The sequence below is a fragment of the Strigops habroptila genome, chromosome 9, assembly GCF_004027225.2.
Source record: "Strigops habroptila isolate Jane chromosome 9, bStrHab1.2.pri, whole genome shotgun sequence".
NCBI lineage: Eukaryota > Metazoa > Chordata > Aves > Psittaciformes > Psittacidae > Strigops > Strigops habroptila.
The window spans coordinates 20,831,270-20,856,174 of NC_044285.2; the positions used below are offsets into that span (position 1 = coordinate 20,831,270).

The window sequence follows — 24,905 nt, forward strand, 5'->3', positions numbered from 1 at the left end:
CTTTGTGTAGTCTTCTTAAATTCTCCCTCCATTTCCATGCTCACTTATCACTCCCCTCCTCTTGATAAGGCAGCAAACTTGAGTTCAGTACCTACATAGTTGTCCAATTTCTCTGAAAATCTTTGGTCAGTGTTAATGTCTTGTCAAATACAAGGACATTTTAGCATCGGGAGTGACCAGATACTCTTACTTACACCAACAATCAACAATCTACTGTGTGCAATTTCCTTACTTAAATCACACTGATAATTTAGCAGGAGATAACTAAGCCAAGTGATGACAGTATTTGTTCACTGGTTTTCACTGTGGTAAGTATTAGGCACTGGTGTGTACACACACCTTGCAACCGTGCGCAATTAACATTTAAATTGACAGTTTAGTAGGATGGCTTCATAAGCAAGTCAAACCATTCTCTTAAACAACTCGCACTGCAAAAGCCACTTTGGCAGTTACAGCCAGGGACAAGCAGCAAAGCATCACCACAGCCCCAGCAAAAGGCATCTCGAGTCAAGGATTATTAGAACAATAGTTCACCCTTGCAAGAAACATGCTCCAGCATCAGACCTTTCCACTGCTGCCTATTTATATGTGCCAGCAGCAGTGGTGCTGGGCTCTGTACAGCACAGGAGCTGTAAGCGGTCAAATTACTTCTACCAGATCATACACACGAGGCTGACATATTCCAGATTTATAAGAAACAGGGACATCAACTGGAGACCTGTATTTAAGTGACTTGGGATGTAACTGAGACCTGAATATTTCTAGTCTATATTTAACTTGTGATATATTTAGAAATAATCAAGAACTGCAGACAAAACTGAAACGATTTATGACTTATGTTTCTAAGGAACCCAGACAATCTATGCTCCCATCTTCTTTACCTCTCACACCTTAGAAGGAGCATCGAAAGGGGAATGGCTTTAATCTGCCAGAGGGGAGACTGAGATGAGCTCTGAGGCAGAAGCTCTTCCCTGTGAGGGTGCTGACGCGCTGGCACAGGGTGCCCAGAGAAGCTGTGGCTGCCCCATCCCTGGCAGTGTTCAAGGCCAGGTTGGACGCAGGGGCTTGGAGCAACCTGCTCTAGTGGAAGGTGCCCCTGCCCGTGGCAGGGGGTTGAAGCTGGATGAGCTTTATGATCTCTTCCAACCCAAACTACTCTGGGATTCTATGATACAGCAGCATACACTGCACCAATGATCTGTAATCAACACGTGGTTAAACACATCTGTGCAGTTCTGAGTCTCACACAGCTTCCATGCCCAATTTCTAATTATATTTGATCATGAACTTCCAAAACTGCCAGTTTATCCTTTAACACCAAAATACATGTTGATTTCAAGGACTTCACAAATACCAGGGAGAGACAGAACAAAACTCCTGCTTCTGAATAATCTACCTTGCAATCTTAATGGTGTGCATAGGTTATCACAGCTTTCCTATTAAAAGTTAAAAGGTGACACCGACTTCAATTTTATTCTTAATGCAATCTTGTATGTTAAAGTTACGTTAATCTCAAGTGAGTTTTGAACAGTTACAGGAGGCAGGATTTAGCTTTATTTGGTCCTTCTCTACTACTGATTTTCTTGGTTTTATTCCCTTAGCTAAGTGAAATATTGTCCCCATTCTAAAATCAGTAGCTTATTTTACCTTATTTGCAAAGCAACCAACCAGACTAGAAAACACACTGTTGTTTACAGATACACAAATAAATGAAGTTAAACACTTTTTTCCCAAAATAATTCAGCTACTCTCTTCTTCAGAGAGCAATGACTGGTTATTTATAGATGGGATCAAATGTCCTCAAACATACACAGATACATAAAGAGAATATGGGCTTCCAAATTTATCATTTCTGCTCATTTAGGTCACCTTTACCAACAACAACAAAGTTGACTTTTTTTTTTTTCTTTTTGGCATTAAAAACCCTACCATTCCAGACATAGCAAGCAGCACAGCAGTCTGGACAAGCAGAGCCACAAGTCATGCAGCTAAACTCCAGCTGGACCTAGACACTAGGAGTCTCTCTGCCTCTCCAGCCCTTTACACCAACCTAACAAGCCTCTTCCAAGCATGCTAAAGAGATCAAGCTCCATACATGACATGGGACAGAAGCCAGCACTCTTACACTTGAATCTCAAACACATAGGGGATTGCCCTCAGGCATGATGTGAAGTGTCTGTGCCACGCTCCCTCCTTTCTTACAAGCAGAGAGGGACTTGAGTGTCCTTCTCCCACCTGCCAAATATGAAAGTATGTGGAACATCCTCCAATTAAGAAAAAAACAGTAATATTCAGGTGGAAAACAGTACAAATTAAGATGGAGTCTATCACTATGCATGAAGGATCTCATCCTCATTGAGACAACAAATCAAGAAAGCCTCTCCCTCTAAATAACTGGTACCAACACCCTCAGGGTGAGGGAAAGCCTGGCTCCTGGTCCTCATCAGAGAGGAACTGAGGCAAGATCCATTGACATGGCACAAAACAGAAAGATGAGAGAGTAGGAGATCACCAGAACTTCCAGGGCATCCACAGTGATGCTTCTAAATTCTTGCTCTGATAAACAGTCACCTTCAACAAAGGTTTTATGTCCCATATTTCAGCACATCACTTCCCCTTTGGTGACTTAATTCCCACATTTGACTTCAACAGCTAGACCCTCACATATCAATTTGAATTCCTCAACCATAAAGCATTTTTTAAAGTAGCAAAGAGCAACCAAACCAACAGATAACTCCAGCGAGCTCTCCACAGAGCAGTGAGTACTGAAAAAGATTACACATGTCAAGAAGTAACTTATCTATTACACATGCTTGGTAGGTCCTTGAGTCCAAGTACAATATTTTTCAAAATAAAAAAGAATAACTGCATCAGACCTGGAATCTGCAAAGCCTGTACAGTGGAACAGAATAAATACATCCCCTGTCAACAGGAGTCAGCATACCTGGCTGCATCAGCAGTATCCACAGCAGGACTACCACAGACATTACTGTGTGATTTGAAACAAGACAATTACACCATTTAATAGCAGAGTTTAACCATTCTCACTTTTCCAAGATGCTAAAAACCACTCATTTAAACAGTATTTTCCAAATCCCACTTGCAACAAGCTTGCTTTTAAACTATCAAGATGCAATCTACAGGGGAGGATTTAAAACGAAAACCTAGCATTCAGCATTCAAGACCAGATTTTCTTTCAAGCTTTCTACTAGTTTGTTGCTAACAAGGAAAAAAAAAAAAAAAAGTTACTTTTCAAAGCCAATATTTTGCAAAATGAGCAGATAACATTACTGCAAAACAGAGGAACCTTCTATGGTTTAAGAGTCTTTTACGAGAGCCTTTTCAGAAAGCCTCCTCATACACACACCGTACTTCACTCACCTGGATGAGATTACGTTTTTCGTAGCCTATAAAGAACGAGGATTCATAAAGAATAACGGATCATTAGAGGTAACAATGGTAAAAGGTGTGGGAACGACAGCGGCTGAACTGCTGCCAGACCGCTCATTTCTGGGCTATTGCGGTGCAGTTTCCAGTCAAGTTCCGCTCTCTCCACAGGTTGCGTGCCACCTCCTCTCCTAGAAAGGGTCCCTGCCGGTTCCAATAGCACCCATCGGGTCTTCCGAGCCCAGAGGGAGCCCGTTTAAGCTCGCACTCGTCCCAGGTGCGCTCCCGCCCGCAGACGGCGGGCAGAGCACGAAGCGCAGGTGATTCGCTCCAGCGTTTACGCTGCGGTAAATGGGTTCAGGTGCCTCCCGCCCCCCCCCGCTCCGCGCCAGGCGGCAGCGGTGACCGCCCGCTTGCGGAGGCAGCAGTGGCCTCTGCTGGTGCGCGCACCGAGCCGAGCCCACACCGTCCGACCACAGCCCCTGGGCGCCAGGACCCGCTCGGACCGGCACCGCCCCCCCCCCTCCGCACCGCGGCGGCTCGCACCCCCTCAGCGCCCCCCGCGGTCCCGGGCCCGCCGAGCGCCCTCTACCCCGCCGCCTCTGACAGGGTCTCGCTCAGCTCCTCACCTGTGTGGAGGCTCTGGGAGCCGCTCCGAGCGGCGGCGCCGGCCGGGTCCGGCTGCCCGAGGAGAAGGGCGATCCAAAGGGAACCCAGGAGCCGCCGGGCTCTCCCCTCCGCCATCTCTCCGCTCCCCGCGCCCGGCAGCCGGGCACCCAGCGCCAGCCCCTCCCCCGAGGGGGGGCTCCTCCTGCCTGCTCCGCCGGCCGGGGCGCGCTCCTCCGCCGAGCCCCTGCGACACTCCCGAGGTGGCGGCCCTCGGGCGGGCAGCGGGGCTCAGGCAGTCGCCCCGCTAAACAGCCGGCGAGGCGGGGGGGGCGGGCGGCACCGGCCGCGGTCAGTCCATCGCGGGCCGGTCCCAGCGCCGCCGCGGCCGCCTCACACGGACCCTGAGGGGCGCCCGCCGCGCGCCCCGCCCCTCGCCGCCTCCCGCCCACACCCCCCGCCCCGCCCAGCCGCGCGCATGCGCCCGCGCGCCCCCTCCGCTCCCCTCCCCCCAGCCGCGCGCGCGCGCGCGCGCTGCTCCCGCCGCCGACCCTCGCGCCAGGTGCGCGCGTGCCCGCCGCCGCCACCACCCGCGCATGCGCGGCGGGAGGCGGGAGCCCAGGCTGCGGGGGTGGGCCCTTCCCTCAGCGCCTGAGGGGGGTCGGGGCGGCCCCGGGGGAGCTCCGGGGGGCGGGCGCGGGTCCGGGTCCGTGTTCGCGGCGCTCCCGGCGGCCGCACTGAGGGTGATGCGGGAGGCACCTCCCCCCCCCCCGGCCCCCAGTGATATAAATACGTGTTTTTCCCTCGTAGCTAGAGCCCTGGGCGGATCAGGTGTGGCCGCGCACGGGGACGCGCGGAACCCAACCGCACCGCGGTGTCCGTGCGGCTCCGGCGGCCGCAGCGGGACGCGCCGTGCTGGGATCCGGCGCCGGGATCCGGCGGCGGTCGGGCCTCCGGAGCTGCCGAGCACAGAAACACCTCACTAACCCGGTGAAAATAACGTGCAGAAACTTGTTTTCTTCTGTGTGTGCGGGGGGGTGGTCTCCGCTGCTCAATGCGGGACTTCGGCTTTCACAATAAGCATGTTTCTCAACAAACCAGAGGCTAAATGTGCGGAAAAGACTAAACATACTTTGAAAAGGCAAATGAAATGTTTTCATCCTCCTGGGGGTAATTAGTTTTATACAGCGTTTGCCATTCAAATCCAGATCATTTGAATGCTGCAGCATTACTAGCCGGGTTCACTCCTGCTGCTGGGTTCTGTATCCTTACAGAGGACACAATAACAGCTATAAACATACATTCCTCCTTCATTAATCATGTGAAGTGTACCCTGATATTTTTTTTCATCTCAGCTTGCCCACTAAATTACATTGTTACAACGTGCCCGCTATCCTCACTCATTTTATTAGTGACTAATTGAATTGTCTCTTTCCAGTACATTAATTACATAGGGCTCCAGAAGTGGTAACCATGAGATAACTGTACCCCTGGGGCACTGCAGGATGTGAAACACGGGTCCATCTGCCCAAAATGGGTGTTTGTGTTGCAAAATGTTTTAAAACTAGTCTAAAATCACTTGTTTCATAAAGAAACGGGCCTTAACAGTGATAGTGAGACTCCTGCTAAGAGAGCGAGGAATGATTTCAGGGACATTTACCTTGCTAAGCTCCGTGCCTGTGGCGAGGGAGTCCTGCTTCATGCAGACGCCTCTCTATTCCCGTGAAATTACCCCTGATCCAGCGGGATTTGCACATTTGTTTATTTAGAGGCTCTTCAGCAGGGCAGACACTGACATATTCTGCAGGGCACGACCCGCAGGTGTGCGTTCACAGACACCACGATGTGCAGGGCTGATGAACCGTCGCCATGAGTACAAGCTCTCAGCCAATACAGGTGTCTGAAGTGTTTCTCATGGTGAAACTTCATTATTTTGTAATTCTGCTCGGTGTAGCTGTCAGGAAGCAGGGGTTTTGTCCTCCACTAAAAATATCCCGGAGCATTTTCACAAGGATGAGTAATTACCTCCTCAGAAGGATGTTTGGGTTTCACCATATTATGCTTGCCGAGTTCTGCGGATATCTGATATGCCAGAAGGATTACCAGGAAAGAACTGCAATTTATACTGAAAATGGAAGCACTGATTAAAAGGCAGGGCTGGTGGCATAACTCCTATTAAAGCTGGTTAGCAATTCCCACCATGAAGTCCTACCTTCAGTCACTGTTAATAGTGCCAGACTAACCACTGCACTGAAATTTAAGCATCTTAAATCCATCCATCAGGGTAAATTATAAACACTTCTTCTTTCATTCCTTCTATCAGGGATCTTGGATTCTGAAAACAAGGTCACTTTGTGAGAGGTGTTCCCTCAAAATCCACCATGGAAAACCCACCTGAGGATCCTGTTTGTGCTCAGTGGGGGCTTACCAGTGCTTCTCCAGCAGTTCTGTGCTCACCCAGCACATCACAGCCCAAGCCTGTGGGAGTCGGAGCTGGACCTGCAGTTCCAGTTCCCAGCTTCTCCGGACCATGCCAAGTCTAGGAAGGCAGGAAGGGCAAGCAAGGAACCCGTCCTTCCAGTCCTCTTGGGAAACGCCGAGCAGAAAGCTCCCTGAATGACATGGGATGGGGACAAGAACTGGCTCCGGGATAAGTAAGTTGGCAGGCACAAAGGATCTGGAGAAAGACAGGTTCTCCGCAGCAGTGAAAGGGAACAGGGAGTTGGAAGGGGAAACTGGGTCTGCCTGGAAGGAGGGATAAAGCAAAGCCCACAGGCAAGAGTCTGGAAGCCAGCCTTCTGTGGGAGAAGACTTGAAAACAGACCGGGAATAGGAGAAAACTGCCGGGAGAAGGATGTGCAGCCCAGGCGGAGCAGGGCTATCAAGGCCAGTATGTTACCTGGCTACGGGCTGAAGGAGAACTTGCTGGGCAAAAGGGATCAGACAGGAGAGCTGGAGCAGGGCGAGGGAGGAGGACGTGGGACCCCGAGGGTGCGTGTGAGATGCAGCAAGGGCACCAAGAAAAGGGAATTCTGTAGAGACAGCAATGTAGAAATAGGAACATTTCAGGAACAGACTGAAATGGGACAGACTGAGGAAGGGAGGCAGAGCAGAAAGGTGAGGATTTAGGAACAGGAATGAAGACCACCTGGAAAACTCCCATGTCTCTACTGGCAGCAGGTGTCTGAAATACACTGAGAACATACCATGTCCTCTCCAAGTGCTGGACCTCATACAAGCTATTGTGTTCCTCATACAGGGTAAGTTTCCATGCTGACGATGGCCTGCATCAGTGGCAACACAGGATTAAATTGCTGAGGTTTTTAGGTTACCTCTAAATGGGGGAGAAATATACATGTATTAAACCAACAGTAATCAGGCTGCAAAGTAAAACACTCCCAAGTTATGAAGTGACCAGAATAAAGGCTGCCAGTGCTCAGACACTGAACCGAGGTCAAGGTAAGTGCCTGAGCAACTTCCACTTTATGTACTCTAAAAACGAGATGTAGGTATTGCATGTACCTTGCGAGGAACTGTGGGGAAGGCAAGTGCAGCGCTGCGGTGAGGTGGGTGCCTGCTGCTCCGGGAAAGGGCTTCAGCCTCAGGGCTCCTGCGGGATGCACAGCACAGTGCTCAAACCAGAGACTTGACAGGGCTGCACTAATCGTGCAGGCTTCACTTCCTAGGTGTCTGATTTGACATTTTGAAGTCTGATTTGCAGAAGTGAAGAGCACTTGCGGATACATCGGCAGTGAATGAGAATTTATTCAACTTTTGACTAAATCAGATGCTTTGCTGTGTTATATTTTCTGACAAAACCAGGCCATGAGTATTTCTAATTGGATAGCTAAATTAAAAGATACATTTTTTTAGTATTCTGCCTGTATGCCTAAGCTTCTCATCTGTAAAATAAGGCTCACACCAGTTCTCACAACAGTATTGAGAAAATAAATTGGAGTTTGTGAAGCACTTGGATACCATAGTGACAAGTACCATGGAAAAACCCAGGAGGAAATGAATAAATCTGTCTTCAGAACAATATTTGACTAGTGTGCAGTAAATAAAGCATGGTCCACACAGTGAACAGCAAGGAGAAAATACAGTTAGTACAGTCTATTGTGTACAATGAGGGAGGCCGGGAACCTGTTGAAGGAACAGCATGTGATCTAATTACAATAAAATAGTGGATCATGATGCAAATGCATCATGGGGGCATCATGGGGACATGGGGACAAATTAATGTCGGCACTTCTAAACTTTTAAATTCTTGATATAAAAAAACCCAGCCACTTTTAGGCTGCAAATGTGTAATATACGGGTATAAATCATTCCCTCACCCTTTAATAGCCAGAGATAATCTATTTACCTCGCCTACCTCAGCCACTGTTCAGTGGGAAAAGTGGTTTTCTCCTCTTGCAGATCTCTCAGCCTTATAGCCAAGATTTAATGGTGTCATTCACACGTTGACGTCCTACAGATCTCAAGTCAAAATTTACATTCTTTGGGAGTGTGTGCATGGTCATTGCATGGATAGATGGTATTTCCCAGAGAGGGATGCAGAGGAGGACCTTAATGTCAGCAACTAAAGTTTTGTCTTTTGCTTGAGGTGCTTTGTATTTCAAACCAGCCTATTGGGTTTTGTGCAGTTCTTATGGAACAATGACAACTTCACTGATCTTTTGTGAATCCTCTGTCTGGAGGCTAGAACTGACTCCTGCTGAGATTTGGAGCCACTTCAGAGCTGATGTAAATTGCACGGGATTATCTGTTGCCCACAAGAAGGGTGATGAAATTAGGATTCAATTGTTCAGTGGTGCTCTGGTTGTGGCCAGTTTTCTGATCACAATTTCTCTATTGCTTAGCGGGATGACACTGAATCATTACACCAATTTATTGTTATCCAGAGGATTTTCCATTGCTGGGCATCCTCTAGCAGCTGGTTAAGGCAGGTTTGGGATAAGAAGGGGCTGCAGCACAAATAAAGACCTAGCTCATTACATTTAAGATTTACAGCTGTGAGATACTCACCTTCGGTTTAATCTGCTGAGCTGCCTCCCTTGTGTGTGAGGCACCAGCTACATCCACTGATGACTCCTGGCAGTGATGACCTGTTTGATTGTTCCTGCATAGGTCTCCATGCCAATTCCAGCACCATAGTGCCAGGAAGGTGCACATCTTTCATCATTCAGGAGGGACTAGATTCTTCTTTTATCATTCATTTTTCATGTTTATTGGTCACAGCTGAGGTTTTGAAACTGCTCTGAGGTTAAAAGTCACCCTCCTGGCTCTGCAGAGCAAATCCTAGGTTAGTGGGCCGCTTGCCAGGAGCCCTCTAACCCCAGTGCATATTCACGGCATTCCCGATGTCAACAGCTAAACAATTCCAACTCCTCGATGGAGTTAGGGAGGGTCACAGATGGAGCCAGACCTTCCAATAACTAAGGTTAGTTCCCTGACAAGTTTGAGAGCAAGAAGGAGCTCCTTGGCTTGAGTCAGTGGTGAAGAGAGTCTGAAACATGAGCAGAGCAGTTGGTGTGAAATGCTTTTAAAGGCTTCAGTTGCTGAGCAGAGGGAGCTGTTGAGGTCTAATCCAATGTTTGTTTATTTAGGGATTTCAGATGTAGATAGAGGGAACCTAGAATCCAAAAGGCAGGGATTACTGCATCCCATCCAAACTCTAAAGGAAAAGAACAATTAAATTGTTATCAGCATGTGCATAACGATGTGGGCTATGGCTGTCTGGGCATTCAGGAGAGAAATCCAGGTAACCCCAAGGGGAAAGCCTGATGTTATTGCAATCAACTGGATTTTTCCATCCATTTACCAGTGTGAGATTTCATCTCTGGATGCCTGTCATGGGATGACACTGTGCCACAGGCATTCACAATGTTATCAGTGACACTTGGTTTGGTTTTTTTCTCTGTTTTGGTGGTTGTCATATTGCCTTTGTTCTCAGATGAGATCATTACTGGAGACACGCTGATAATGGAGTCTCCGCTCCTCTTCCCCACCCGCAATGCCCTCACTTTTCCAGTGTCCCACTTCTCACTGGGGCGCTGTAACTCACCTTTGGCTGCAAGACTTTTTGCATATCCAGTAAGAGACGAAGCAGATGGCCCATGCCCTCTCATGTGAACAGGATCAGCCTCCTCTACAGCTTAAAAAACACATAAAGCAAATGAGGATTCCAGGTGGTGTTTATCCCAAAGCACTTCCAACAATCCCACAAGAATGTTAATTACTGACACCAACAATCTTGTTCTCATTCATATAATGGGAGTGCCTAAAGGTCTTACCTGAGGTTGGGTCCTATTGTATTAGACACGGTAGGATCACACACTAAAAGCAAGTCCTTTCCCCAGAGAAGGTTAGCCTGGCAGGAAGGTAGAAGATCAGAACCAGGGAGAGGTGGTGTGAGTCACCAAAGGGAGCACAGCAGGTCCACACTTCACATCTCCTGAGTCCAGGAGCTGCAGTGCTATGTAAACACTATCCCATATTCTCCTGGTGCCAGTGCCAGCCAAGGCAGGGAAGGGAGACTGCAGTGGTGTGAGAGCAATTCCAAACAGAGAGGAAAAACACGGAGAAGAGAAAGGCTAAAAGCAAGAGGAAGAGAATTGACAGCACACAGAAACAGTCATTGCCTCTGGGCTTGGGGAATCAAGGAAACAATCTTAGGCCAGCAACAGAGGATGCCTGGAAAATATACAGTCCATTGCTCCTGGTTATCCCAGCACACTTTACAGATACCAATTAAACCTGCCCTCTGCCTGGCGTGGCAGGTCACTAACACAGCCCTGTCACTTTGGGTTTTAGTTCCTTGATAGGTACAGCTGATGTCTTGGGTCATATGGCTGGAATCCTTAATTTCCCTTGTTCTTGGCACAGTTGCTCCCTGCTTCACTTCTCCCCACACACAGCCCATACACCCTGCACTCACACACAACAGAAGAGGCTAAGGCATGCTTCCCAGTGGCTACCCAGCGCTGTCGTCTCTCCCCAGCTCTGGAAGCCATCCTCTGCTCATGGGGCTGATCACCTGCATCTGTGGAGTCCTGGGAGTGGAAAGATAAAGCCACGTTACAAATGGAGCAAGCCTCCTGCATCAAATTTGAGACTAGATAGATCCCACTGTTGTGTCAACATCTACAACTCCCACAAGTGTCTGTTGCTGTTGCTGGTCAGTCATTACTGCTTTAGGTGTTCAAAACTGAATACACATATTTAGTGATTCTGGGGCCCCCAAGTAGCCTCTGCTTTAAATGGCAGAAACTGAAGGCACAGAGTTGTTTTAGAACTTTCTGACAGAATAGTACACATGAATAAAATTACATTAGTCCAGCAATTTAACAGTTCAAAACCAGAGGCACCCATCATTGCTATGATGTAGTGAAGACAGGAACAATGATGGGCAGCAATGGGAAAGAATATGGACATTGGACGATAGGTTGGGACAGGGACAGAGTCCTGTTTGCTGGAATGAGCAATTATCTTGTTCATACACATCTCACAGCCCTTTAGAGTTTTGGGTCTGCTTCCTCCTGCTGGAATTCTCCTTAAGATCTCATCACCCCTTCAGATGCTGTGAAGGAATTTCGTATAAATACAGTGGGGTTTCATAGAAAAAATGCTGGACTTCTTCATTTTTACCATGTCATTTGAAAAAGGGACAAGCTCAAAGAGTTGTAGAATGAAACTTCATAACAGGTCTTCAGGTTCATGCATCAGATACATTGAAGACTTTACTGTGCAGCTTTAGATGTCAGTTTATCTATGCATTAAAGTGCAGAGACCTAATCTGACTTGATCCACTAAATTCAACAGCTCGTTACCAATGCCATAAAGCAACAGATCCAAGCCCTCATTTACACAAGGTTTCTACTCCTCAGGCTCATCAAGTGCCACTGAAGGATGCCTGGAGTCCTGGAGGACTCATCTTTTGCCAGGGACCTCCTGCCACACGATCTGTGCACCATTACCATGGTGTCTCTCAAAGCACCTTCCCACCAAGAAGGGCAGGGGGTCCTGCAGTTGTGGCTGCCCCATCCCTGGCAGGGTTCAAGGCCAGGCTGGACACAGGGGCTTGGAGCAACCTGCTCTAGTGGGAGGTTGGAATTAGATGGTCTTTAAGGTCCCTTCCAACCCAAACCATTCCATGATTCTATGCTGGATCTCCTGGACATGCTGCAAAAGGCTGGACAAGACCTTGGTTGAGCAGCTGTCGGAGAAGAACATGGAGGTTTCCAGAGAGCAGCAACAGCGATACACCCCTGATTTGCTAAGGAGGGAAACAAGCTCTCTTCCCAGCAGCTTCTAGTTTGAAAGCAGAGCTATGCCTTGAATCATTCTGCATAAATTTTAGTTTTAAATCATTTCGAGCCTCCTGCAAATTTTAAGCATCTCCAAGAACAGGGCAAATCTGCCAACATTTCTTCCTGGTTTTCAGCTCTGCAGCTTCTTACCCCCATTAGCACTGCCTGAATCTTTCTCAGATGCGGGACTGAGCAATTTGGAGACACGAGGACAGTTTAAAAAGAACAGAATCCATTTTGTGCTGAGGAAGATACTGCGCTGACAGCTCCAGCAGATAAAACATGGGCAGCCTGCAAACAGGTGAAGTGCTTCGCTCCTGAAGCTGTCAATCTGGCATTTCTCACTGACATTAATTTGGGCTTTTTGTTTAAACATCCCTTTAGGGCAACAGTTCTGGAAAAACACAACCATTCTCCCATTTTTCCATGCTCCTCCCAGGGGCCCGGTGATCAAAGCAGGAGAGCAAAACATGCAACTCCAGTGGGATATGAAACACGGGCGCTCATGCCATGAACCCTTGTATCTTCCCGACGGGTACGCTGTGTGTTAAGCACATCAGGAGCTATGTGTCTGCTGTCACAAGGTGGTTTTACCACATATTTTTATTTCCTTAGTACCTGAATGGCAGCTTTAGAAATCAAATTACAGTCGGAATGCTACAGTGCAGCCCCCGCCTGAGCCACTAAATCAGGCTAATTGAAACAACAAATATGCTTGAATAGCAGTTCCTTAAGAAAACGTTGCCCTTACAACACATCGCTTTTACTTCTAGCATAACCTGACTGGGCTTATTGACTGCCTGGCATTTCTGCTACTGCATTTGAAGTGTATTGATTCTAAGAAATATGAAATGAGTTTCAAAGAGGTCAGAATGTGACTTTGCGTCCAAGTGAGACACAAAGACGTTCAGAGATCCTAAACAGAGCAGGAGACTAGAGGTTGCTAACTCACAGTGCTAGATTGGTGCTTTTTGAACACCACTGCCCGCTGGGTAGCCTGGCCCAAAGAAGAGGTGACGGGGCTAAGCCTATGGAACAGGTAGGATCACTACCAAAAACTGGAAAGAATTCAGATGCTTGGAATAAATTTCCATTGCTAAAAATGGGGAATTGGTAGAGAAAGAGGTTAAGGTTATTAGGAGTACCCTTCATTTCTGAAAGTACAGAAGTATATGTATTCAATAAGAAATCCATTTCTCAAAAAGACTCTCATTCCATGTTCAGAAACCTACAGTGCGGGCTGAGAAGAAATTGAGGTTTATGTCTGTATCGTCTGGAATGAACATTTACATTCTATGGAGAAAAGAAATGGCATTTTCCAGATGCGAGCCCTCTGAGACAGGTAACAAATAAGATATATTTGACAGAGGAAGAAAAGCTTTTCTCACACATCTGGTGTTCTAGCCCCAAATGGCTGCGGCCTGCCTCTAAAACCCTCTTTCAGGCTGATGCTTGCTTCATGATCTCTTAGCTTTATCTAAGCCATCCTTTTCAAGTGGTGGTCCAGCTTTTTGCATTTGATCTCTTGCCTGCTTACCAGGTATCAGGTAGGACTCAACTGCTCCTTCTGGGATTGTCATCTCAGCATCCACAGCAAGGCAGTACTTCCCACACTGCCAAGTTGTTCAGGAAGTGCTACTTTTGGAGAATGCAGCATAGGGGATGACATGGAATAGTATTAGTGACATGCTTCTGATGTTTACTGCTACTACTGCTGTTAAAGTGTGTTTTTACTAAAGAGCAGAGCTCATGTATCATGCTTAGCTTAAAAAGAAAGCTGTAGAAAAGTACCAGTGAAAGACATCAGGAAGAAACCCTCATGTAACATTCCTATTCACTTATTCTCTTTCATTTTTTTAAAGTATTGCATCCAATTTCTGGCAAATGCAGCAGTCCATGGAGTGCCTCCAGAAACCTCCCAAAACAGCGCATGCTGTGCACAGGCTCCTGCTGCAGGAAGTGAGCAGTGAGAACCCTGACACACATCAGGGCAAATACCTCACCAAGAGCAACTTCCAAACCAGAAAGATGAATCATAGAATCATGAAATGGTTTCGGCCAGAAGGGACCTTAAAGCTCCTCCAGCTCCAACCCCCTGCCACGGGCAGGGACACCTTCCACTAGAGCAGGTTGCTCCAAGCCCCTGTGTCCAACCTGGCCTTGAACACTGCCAGGGATGGGGCAGCCACAGCTTCTCTGGGAAAAGTCTGTGCCAGCGCCTCAGCACCCTCACAGGGAAGAGCTTCTGCCTCAGAGCTCATCTCAATCTCCCCTCTGGCAGGTTAAAGCCATTCCCCTTGTCCTGTCCCTACAGGCCCTTGTCCAAAGCCCCTCTCCAGGTTTCCTGGAGCCCCTTTAGGCACCGGAGCTGCTCTAAGGTCTCTCCTTCAGGAGCCTTCTCTTCTCCAGGCTGAACAACCCCAGCTCTCTCAGTCTTGTGCCTGGCTACAGTCAGTTCTGACACACAAAAGGTTTTACTGCTTTCCGGTTGATGCAGGTGAACGATGCCGATCGTGTTAGATGTGACAAAGCAAAGAAACCTTGCACTTCACCTAAAAATGGCAGCTATAATGTATGTAAAGAAGGACTAAGCACAGAAAGCTCTGTGATTCTCTCACCTGAATATCTTATTTGCAGTGCTGAAAGGGTAACTGAACTCACCTAAGAGATCCTGACTGGGTTTTGGAACAAACCACACAAAAGTAGATTTTTTTTACTTACTATTAACATGGCCATCGATGAGTCCACTACTGGATCTACTGCACCACAGGAGCTGACCTGGAGCCCACCTTTCAGGCTGTGGATCTAAGCAGCACTGGAAAGCCACCACATCTATACTAATGCTGACTGAGAGAAGAGAGATCCAGTAACCCAAAAGTCTACAGGGGAAGGGAGCAGGGTAGGATCTGTAGTGTTCAGAAGCAGCCTACAAAAACCTGCACAATGGAACTGAAGAGTGCGCAAAGCAACAGAAACCAGTCCCCACCTTTAGGGAAAGACAGGGTAATGCAAGTGATGACATCAAGAACACGGGAATGCCAATGCAGCCATCAGCATGGACAAAATCCCCCTTCCGAGCACTTCCTGGGCCTGGGGAGGGTGGGTGACACTGCAGCAGCACGTGAGCAAACCACAGCCTGAAAGAGAAATAGATATTAACTCATTATAACTTGTAACCAAATTCTGCAGTGCTGGGAACTCAATTAAACCCCCCTGCAGGGCTACAATCAGACTCTTGCAATTGGGCAGTGAGTAAAACTGCTCTAAGTTGCAGTGGGGATCTTCTCTCTGAGTAAAGGAATCCACTGTTAAATGTTTGGGGACACAACAGACAGCAAAATGGTCTGAAAAATTAGCAGCGTAGATGCTTGTGTTGAAAAGCCTTGTCCATAGGATAACACCTTCACCAGAGTACCTGAACAGGAGAATGAGGATTTAACAATATAGGGAAGCCTGCACATGGTGCTAAGTAAACCTGAATAGAGCTCACACATCCGAAAGCTCATCTCCTGGTGGAATTTCTGCATGGAGTATGGCAGGCACAGAGGAAGGGGCGAAAAGGCTCAGAGCTCTGTGAAAGATAAGAGGAAATGCAGACCTGACAGCACGTGGACATTCATGGGTCACCAGAGAAAGGGGAAAAATGCAACCCTTTGTGATTAAAGTCAAGCACAAATAAATATGTAGGAAAAGAACATTTTCTATTTCCTGTAAAGAGTAAAGTTTGGGGGGAAATGGCCTCTGCCAAATAGTTTTCTCTGCTGGAGGCATCAGCAGGGTTCTGACAGGCACGTTAGGAAAACAGACCATACGTTTGTGCATATTCAACAGCCCCTATGGGAGACATCATTTTCTCAGGCTGCCGTTTGGGTTGTGTTTGGCACTTGAACTGTTTCATGGGCTTTGATAGCCCAGGATCTGTGCAGATGATGTTTTGTTCTGAGGGAAGAGAGCAGAAGCACATGACCAGAAGCTCTGATCAGCTTTTGAAAGACCCAGACCAGCAGAGCTCCACCAACAGAACTCCTTTGTAATGGAAATGCCATACCTAGGCATGAAATTAGAAAAGCAATGTGTACAAGCAGATTACAGTAAGATTGAAGTCATCCCCAGCATTCCTGCCCCAGCAGAAAAGGATGCAAAGTTAAGATACCATTGAATAGTGAACTGTCTACCCAACTCAGCTGCCCAAGCAATCAATGACGGATCTTTACGTGCAAGAGTAGACATACAGATCTTCATCGAGAAACTGAAAGGAGCTTATTAATAGCCCCAGATAAACAGAATTAAGGGCAAAACTGGACATAGATCTTTACAGACCGGTGCTGAGTGAGCTGAATTCTCTCCATGCACTCTCACTCCTACTTATGACCCTAGTCAAGCATAAAGATTAATGCCTATACAGAAAGCATCTGCTTTCCACTTTTTGTAAAGCACTTGTAGGCTGTCTACTTGAACGTTTCGTCTGGTTTCAATTAGAGGTAGTATTAGTCTTTACTTACAGTCTCAGCTGGGTGTAGTCTTGCTCTCCCTGTCCCATTCCAGAGGAGCCTGAAGTGGCACCTTGCCATCCTCACGGCTATGATGGTTAGGAAGTGAGAATCCTGTTATAATAAGACTCCCGTTTACGCTCCAAATTGACCAGCTCTATTCATGTCAGCAGGGTTGCCCCATTTGCAATGCAGTTTGAAACCCTCTGGTGCCCCAAACTCCAGAGGGGCAATGACTGTTATTCAGAGTTAACTCACAAATCACTGGGTAGGGGGAGATGTGGAAAAGTGATGCAAATTCTCTTTGTTCCCGGGAGGAGCAGCGTAAGTGGCCTCACAGGAGCATAAGGAGGAGTTTCAAAGCTATCCTTGAACGTGGGGTGCTTCCTGGGGCATCACAAATGCCGAAGAAACTGTCTTTAACAGTTTTGCTAATTACAACTGCTGTGTGTGCCAAGGGGACACCAAAGGGTAGAGCCTTTGCCATGAAGGCAAACAGTAAGTGGAATACACTAAACAGCCCGTCAACTGCACCAGCCAGGTCGGTGTGTAAGTAACGAGTCTCTGAAGATGTGTAGGCTGAGACAACATGTAGAGGGGAAGCATGTTCCTCTTTGACTCCACTCACTTTCTTATCAAATAACAGAGTCAGCATGAAGGCAGTGAGAGGGTTCAGAGGAATGTAATAAGCTTGAGAAAGGTAAATCTCAGGCTCGAGGGCTGCAGCTGATCTTGGGCCCCTCAGCACAGCAGACACGGCTGCCTCGGTGCTGCACAGGTCCACGTGCTGCTCCTCATCGAGGTCTCTTGTTGGCTCCAGTTTCACCATGGAAGCTGAAGATCATTAAACTCTTCCTGAGGACAACCACAAGAACCAGCCAACATTCCTCCCCTCAATAAATAAAACCATTTCTAGCAGAGGCTGCTCTGTGAGTTATTGCAGAGCACATAATAGTCCCTGTATTTGCCTGCACAATCCCTGTGCTCCCCAGATCTAACTCATTACCGTGCTTAGCGAAGCGCTTTGAACTGCCTCGAGCATGAAAAGCACCACACAAGAACAAATTTTATTCTCATATAAAGGTATTAAGGCAAGTTAGAGGCACTATTGACGCACATGATATGTTATAATTGCCAAATGTTCACAAAGGCAACATCCAGCCTTTGTGCATGGAGCTGGAGGGTACCTGTGTGCACAGCGAGTGTCTGACTGCTTGCCCTCCTCTGCCCAACAGCGCTCCCAGCTCCCACAGACAAGCTGGATGCTTGAGCTGCTGCTTCCTAGACACAGCCCTTTGGCTTGGGAGGAGAAGCAGGACTCTGCTTGACCTGGTTTTAAAGGGAGACACAAACCCTGCTGGTTAGTACCTGGCATCATCCAGCTGCACCTCAGTCTTTCCTGACCCATCATTCCCACCCAGTTATTCCTGTCACCATCACAACACAACCCAACACCCTCAGGGATCACAACTGCATCCCTGCTCCTCAACTGAAATATGTGCCACCCTTTTCACAGCCCAGCTCAGCTGTGACCTGCAGCACCCTCTGTTGTTCCCTTCCTGGAGTTCACCCAGCTCGTCCTCCCTACCAGGACTACTCCTTTCCCATTCCATTTACTGTCTTCCACATCAGGGCACCAGCATTATGCTCTCTGCATTCCCTGCTCACCAGTCTTGCCAAATTTGTTTATTTACAAAATATAATCTGTGAAATGGAGGGATGCTGCAGGTGTAGAGCTGAGATAGCTGAAGCCCTTCTTACTAGGAAAAGGTAGAACTCAAATAGCTTAGACTGACCCAGAAGTCCTGGAAAATAAATAATATTTGGAAGTGTCAAGTCATTCATCTACATGGAAGTCTTTATATCAGAGCTGTGCTTAAGGATGCTATCAGAGGAGCCAGGAATGTTCTTGGGGTTGGAGGGTAACGGGCAGAACAGTTTTTGCAGGCCCCCATAAAAATGTTGGGTTGTCCCAAGCCAATGTCATGTCCCAGAAGAGTCAGCACTTTCACTGCTGTAATTACCAGCAACCAAGATAAATACATTAAATATTAATGGGAATATTGAGAAATAACAAAAACCTACCTCAGAAACCACAGCGGTATGTGCCTGCAGGCACATGTGCATGCACGTGTGTGCAGTCTGCCCAATGGACTCGCATGATCATCCAAGATCCTGGCTCACGAGTTACATTCAGTCCCTGAAACTTCCCACTGTCTTGTATTCCTTCTGTAAAAATGAAGTCTCGTGACCCATTTTAAAGCTCTAACAGCTTCTTTTGGGCTAGAAAATACACCACTTTTCAGGAGGTTTGAGCTCAGTTTCTCTCCTGGACTAACAGGTCTCTGGAAAGCTGCAAAAATCACACCATCGTTCTGGGAGAGAAAACTCTGTCCCCGCAATGATATGATCAGTGCCCACAAACCCACCTTCAAGACTCATGGTCTATCACGCAGCCCTGAGCCTTAAATACAAGAGCAAGTGATGGAAAGAGTGAGCAGAAACCTCTGCAAACCTGAAGTGCTCAAGGCTTCCCATATGATCCGGCATGTGCAGTACCTGTGGTCAGGCACACAGGAAGCGTTGCTCCAGAGCTTTCTCTTCAAGTGTGCACTGAAAGGGTTTTTACATTTCTCAATCTGGTTAAATTCCCTTGGCTGCCCTCCACCCTGCCCACAAAGTGCTGCTGGGACAGGAGGAATCTCTTATTTGCATGCACAAAGATTGGGAATTTTCTTCCTCCACACAGTGACAAACTGCTCAATTGAAGTTTAACCCAAGAGGTCCCGGCTGTGTGTCCAGTGGCCGGGTCACCACTGCTTTAGTTGAGCATGAATCCGGTGGAGAGAGCTTGGTGCTAGTAAGTAAGAGGAGACCCGGTCTGGTTACGTGCTCACACTGCTTCATTTTTAGATGTTTCCTGATGGGAGAAACTGAGAACTAAAGATGTTCCACCAAAACGACTCATCCTATTACTGGAACACTTTGAAAACGTGATATGGATCAGTCTAACACCTCAAACTTCTCCCAGAACAGAGAATGAGTGTGCAGACACTGAGCTTTTGGGAAGCATCAAGAACCAGACAGATTAGCTTTGTGGCTTTTGTTAGTTGGTTCTGACTTGCTTTTGACTACGCGCCTGCTCACTATTAACACCCCACGGTGCAGTTGTGTTTGACATCCCTATAACTAACCCTGATTTATACGGCCTTGTGCAATTCCTCCTCCTTTGTGTGGCCTTGAGAACAGCATAACAGGCATACTAAAATGGGACCCATTTAAATCAGTCACTACCAAAGGAGCAGACATCTTCAAAGAGCGTTATCCTTGTGAATCAAACTTCACTCTTCCTGAATAATCAGGGTTTTTAATGAAATGCAGCTTTTGGGGTTTGGCAGAAGCGGACAAATACTGACTCCAGAGAGCAGACTTAAAGGTGAAAGCATGACAGATCTACAGAGCTACAGAATAAAAGAGAGAAAAGATCCAGAGAAATCTCAAATGTGCCACATTCATCACTCAATCATTCAATTACAAGTATCTGAGCAGCCGTTTGGTGAAAGGAATTCAAGCTCCCTATTACAGCACGTCTCTGAACATCTCTGATGTCTTTCCACATGGCAATGCAGCAGATGAGCTGTGCTCCTTTCTATACCCATTGCCCATAGAAAATCTGCAAACCATCATCATTGATGCTCCCCAATTTAGGATCCATGTCATAACACACTCTGCCTCCAAAGCCTGTCCACTACTTAATGCACTGCTTGCTTTAGGAATGTGTTTCTTCTTTGGTGCAACATGAACACTAAGATTATGTGCTGCATGTGCCAAATAGGCAGGGCTGGGTGGGGAGAGAGAGGGGAGGCTCCAGCTCAGAAATGATAGTACCTATTTTTGGCTCCCGAAGCCAAGCTGTGCTGCTCCCGTTCCGTTCTGACAGCCCAACACGTATCATTCTAGATGTCATCAATCCCGAGCAGCCGTGACAGTTTGGGGTGCTGGGTTCAGCATCTTGGGGAAGAAAAGCAGCAATTTTTCTAAGAAGTCTGTGGCAGGAAGAAGCTGTATCATGGGAACTGTTACTTGATTATCAATATTTAGATGAGGTTATTTTTCAGCCTGAACACACCCTTACTGCACAGGAGATACGTACGTGGCTCTTCCCTCTCTGACAACCCTCCACCAGAATGCAGCAGGACGTCCCCACCTTTGAAACATCCACCTCTTGGGCAACCACAGTGGTTAAATATGTTACAGGACAAAATGCCCTCTTGTTCCCTGCTGCCTGGGACACATAGAATATGGTCTGACTGGAGTAAATTCACATCCCAAGTCTGTTCTATGTAATCACAGTGTTTACTGGGGGTTGCACTGTATTTTCACAGCACTCCAATGGCTGCAGCCTCCACTCCCCTTAGAGACCTGCCCCACACGCAGTTTACCACACATCTGCTTTGCAGTTAGAGCTCTCCACATGCTTTGAACTTGCAACCAGTGTAAGACAGGGGTAGCTCAGCACTCTCTCCACAGCCCCACAGTGACAACTTATTCACGTACCAGAACCCTCAGACAGCACAAGCCAAAGTCTCTGCTCACATCCCCGGCTGTAGATATCCCCAGGGGGCTGTCATATCCTCCCCTCTTCATGGCTTTGCAGGGAGGCAGCACAGGGAAGCCCTGGGGCAGAGACACCCAAATCCTCTCATGAAACTCAACCTAGGCACCTCTCTTCACGGCTGCAGGAGGTCCCAACAGCCATGCCACCTTCTCCCTCCTGCCACCAGCAGCCTGTTCCTGCCTGGCACCACCCACTTGGTCCTGCTCATGCAACTGTTGGAGCGGTGAGACAAATCCAAACGGGAAGCTGTTTGGTGGATGGCCCCTCAGGTATCTGCATGGACAGGGAAGATGAGGGAGAGGGTGAAGAAGAGCAGCCTACCTTGGTGCTGCTGCCAGGAGGAGTTGCTGCAGAACAGATCCTAACTTGGGCATCTCCAGTGGGCAGCTGGAGCCATACCAGCACTTTCTGGGAGAGCAGGGAACCAAAACACAACCTTGTAGGTGTTCTGCTCACCGACCCACAGGAACAGCTTTTCTTTCTTCAGCTGCTTTCCTTCGTTACATTCTCCAGCAGTACCCTGCAATCAAGTAATTAGAAACACATACACAGCAGTTTCTCAAAACACCAGAGCATTTATCTTTAGAAATGTAACAGTGAAAGCAAATGACACCGTGTAGACACTGTAAAAAGAAAGAGTTCACTACATTTAAAAAAGAGAGTTACATTCTCTCTCCATCAAGGAACAAACCAATTTGAACAATCACGTTTTGCAGCCATGTAACTCTTTATCTTCCCCTCTCCCAAACATCTGAAGCATATGAATGGATGTCTGAATCCTTTACGTGAGAATAGCTTAAGGCAGCACTGAGGGAAAACACGAGGCCTTGTACTGATCTGAAAAAACACAGAACCTGCATGACCAGCCCCTGATCTCGGACAGGGGGTGGCAGAGCGCATCTCCACCCAGGACCAGCCCCATCCTCAGTTACTGCCAACCACAGAACTGTGAGCGCTGCAGCTCGATTCTTTAAAGCCAAGGTTGGCTGGAGGAGCACAGCACCTTTTTATTTAATCACAGTGGAGTTCTGGTATCCAGAGGGAAAAAAATTCTGGAACCGGAATGTATTTTCATGATCAGTGACTAGAGTGGTATAAAATGTCTGCACTGCTTCTTTCCATTCCAGCCTGCGCCTTTGAAGTCATGGTAACAGCTTTTGGATTCGAATCCTCTGATGAGACTCCTTGATTTATTAGGTAAAACATCTGGAAAAAATGAAGACGTGTGGCAGTGTAAATCCTCCAGAAGGAGCAGAGAGAGGTTCCATCTGAGCAGTGCCCCTGTCAAAAGCACGGAAACCTGAGCCCCACCACTCGCTTTGGGTTGCTCCGAGGTTGAAAAGCTTCAGCTTGGAATGGGCCTGTTCACGTTTCACCCACCAGCCCAGAAACCAGCACCGAGACTTGGCCAAGGCTGCGAGCAGAGAGAGGAACATCAGCTACAGCCCTGGGTGCTGGGATCACGCCACAGCTAACGGAATGATCTTCATACGCTCTTGCAGCTGGAATGTTGGTAGCAATTCTGCCCTTGACATTAATCAGGCAGCTCCTGTTATAAATCACTGCAGTCTGTGGGAGCAGGATGAAATGTAAAATACCTGGCGCTCTCCCGCAAAGAAAAAGGCAACAGGGAAATACAGACAGGCCAGAAATGCAGAGCTCAGGTCACCTCCGTGCACTGCTGTGATGAAGAGGGGTCTCAGGGTGACTTTCCCATTCCCCGATTACAACACTCAATGTGAGTGAAGGAATGTTGGTGGCAGAAGTGCTGTGGATAGCACTGATTTGAAAGGAATGAAACCTGCGCAGGTAGATGGGCATTTTATGAAGCAGATTTCTTCTTTTATTTGGAATCAGCCGTGAAATGAGGTAAAAAAAAAAAAGAGGAGAAGGGCAACAGCGGAACAGCTTCCTGTGCTTTCGAGTTCCTGCGAATGGCTTCCTCTATGAAATGTGTGTGGGGGGACACGTGTGTGAGCACGTGTGTGTGCATCTGTGCGTATCCGTGTAAGATATTTGTTAGATGAGGGCAAAGCTGGCAATCACAGTGGTACTTGACTCACAATTATTTACTCTCTGCCTCCTCCATCCAACAACCCAGGATCCAAATTTCAGAGCTGATGCTCTGGGAAAATCCCCCGAGAGCCATCTTTTGACGGTTATTTTCCCATCTAAATCCCCCTTCCAGCAATTTGAATAATACAGTTCAAACACTAGCCCGAGTGCCAGTGTTCCTGCTGGAGGGGGTGCGGGACCAGCGCGGGGGGGGGGAGTTTGGGGAGTATTTTTTTAATCAGATAAATTATTGCTGGGAAACCAGCCACTTCTCTCCATTCAATTTATACTCTATAGGGAATCCATCTAATACCCCTTCTCTTAGTGTGAAGCAGGACCAGCGAGATGCTGTATCAGACCAGGGAGGAATGCAAAACATGAGATGGAGTGCAGGGAATGAACAGGCAACGGGAGGAGAGGGCTGTGCGAAAGCCCGTGGACAAGAAAGAAAGCCAGAGACGTGTACGCACCTCCTCAGACAAGGGAGGGAAATGCCTCTGCTTGTTTCTCCACCGGCAAACCGGAGCAGGCTCAGCCCGGTGTGGGCTCGGAGCGGGACGGGCTGGCTCTGAGCTTCAGGGCTGAGTGAGGAGCTCCTCACGGGCAGGGAGGCGGCGCGGACCCGGGGCTGCAGGGATGGAGGTTCCTATCAGGCTCTGCTGGAGTTTGCAGAATGAGTTCAGTGATTTCACACCAGCTTCCCGGTGGAACTGGGAACGTGCTAGTTCACCTCACCAGTGTAACTGGAACCGGTTAATGCTTCGCTGGCGGGCTGTGAGAAGCCAAGGACTGGGAACAGAGGCAGCTCCCAGCACATCGGGTTCCAGACACGCTTGCAGGGCAGCACGTCTGGGAAGCTTGCCTTGCTGTCTGGGCATACCTTTTATTCCTGTTCGGATTACATGAACACTTTAAGGCCCCAACCAAGACAAGGCTCCATTGTGCTGAGGCGCTGTATGTACATGCAGTGAGAGATGGGCCGTGTCCTGAAGAGCTCCGAGCCCAACCACGTAGGCAATTAGAGGTGGGGAGTGGAAGCAGGTGCACAGAGAAGGGAAATGATTTCCCCGAGCTCACCAGGTGAGTCAGTGTCTAAACCAAAACAAGAGCCTGGTGCCCGATACCCGGCCACAGCACTTGCTTCTCTTCAGGTGCCAACACCAGTTTAGTCCATGGGCTTCCTGCTCTAGCGTTTCTCAGCCAATATAAATCATAGAATCATAGAACCCCAGACTGGTTTGTGTTGGAAAGGACCTTAAAGCTCATCCAGTTCCAACCCCCTGCCACGGGCAGGGACACCTTCCACTAGAGCAGGTTGCTCCAAGCCCCTGTGTCCAACCTGGCCTTGAACACTGCCAGGGATGGGGCAGCCACAGCTTCTCTGGGCACCCTGTGCCAGCGCCTCAGCACCCTCACAGGGAAGAACTTCTTCCTTAT

At 48.0% G+C, this 24,905-nt stretch overlaps 1 protein-coding gene and 1 long non-coding RNA gene across 21 annotated transcripts in view; both read right to left on the minus strand.

Annotated features, from left to right (window-relative positions):
- Positions 1-4,457, minus strand: part of NEO1 (neogenin 1) — a 193,360-nt gene extending 188,903 nt beyond the window's left edge. For 13 of the 17 annotated variants that reach the window (XM_030497329.1, XM_030497327.1, XM_030497328.1 and 10 more), the window contains exon 1: positions 4,017-4,457. In XM_030497329.1, coding sequence (XP_030353189.1) covers positions 4,017-4,131 — 115 coding nt within the window. In that variant the 5' untranslated portion in view covers positions 4,132-4,457. Of the gene's footprint in view, positions 1-3,381; positions 3,606-4,016 lie in introns of those variants that run through there. The other 4 variants (XM_030497325.1, XM_030497321.1, XM_030497333.2 and 1 more) reach the window with 2 other exon arrangements.
- Positions 4,458-5,738: 1,281 nt separating this feature from the next.
- LOC115613151 lies at positions 5,739-24,703 on the minus strand. Of its 4 annotated transcripts, XR_003993290.1 has the most exons (12): positions 23,939-24,703; positions 21,735-21,933; positions 20,684-20,806; positions 15,292-15,442; positions 10,934-11,048; positions 10,290-10,366; positions 10,061-10,150; positions 9,022-9,670; positions 7,516-7,603; positions 6,422-7,327; positions 6,206-6,328; positions 5,739-6,118 (listed from the first exon to the last, which is right to left on the minus strand). It is a non-coding gene; the product is annotated as an uncharacterized LOC115613151 (long non-coding RNA). The 4 variants fall into 4 exon arrangements; XR_003993291.1 differs by lacking the exon at positions 10,290-10,366; XR_003993289.1 differs by having other exon boundaries at positions 9,022-9,628; positions 10,290-11,048.
- Between the last annotated feature and the right edge of the window lie 202 nt (positions 24,704-24,905).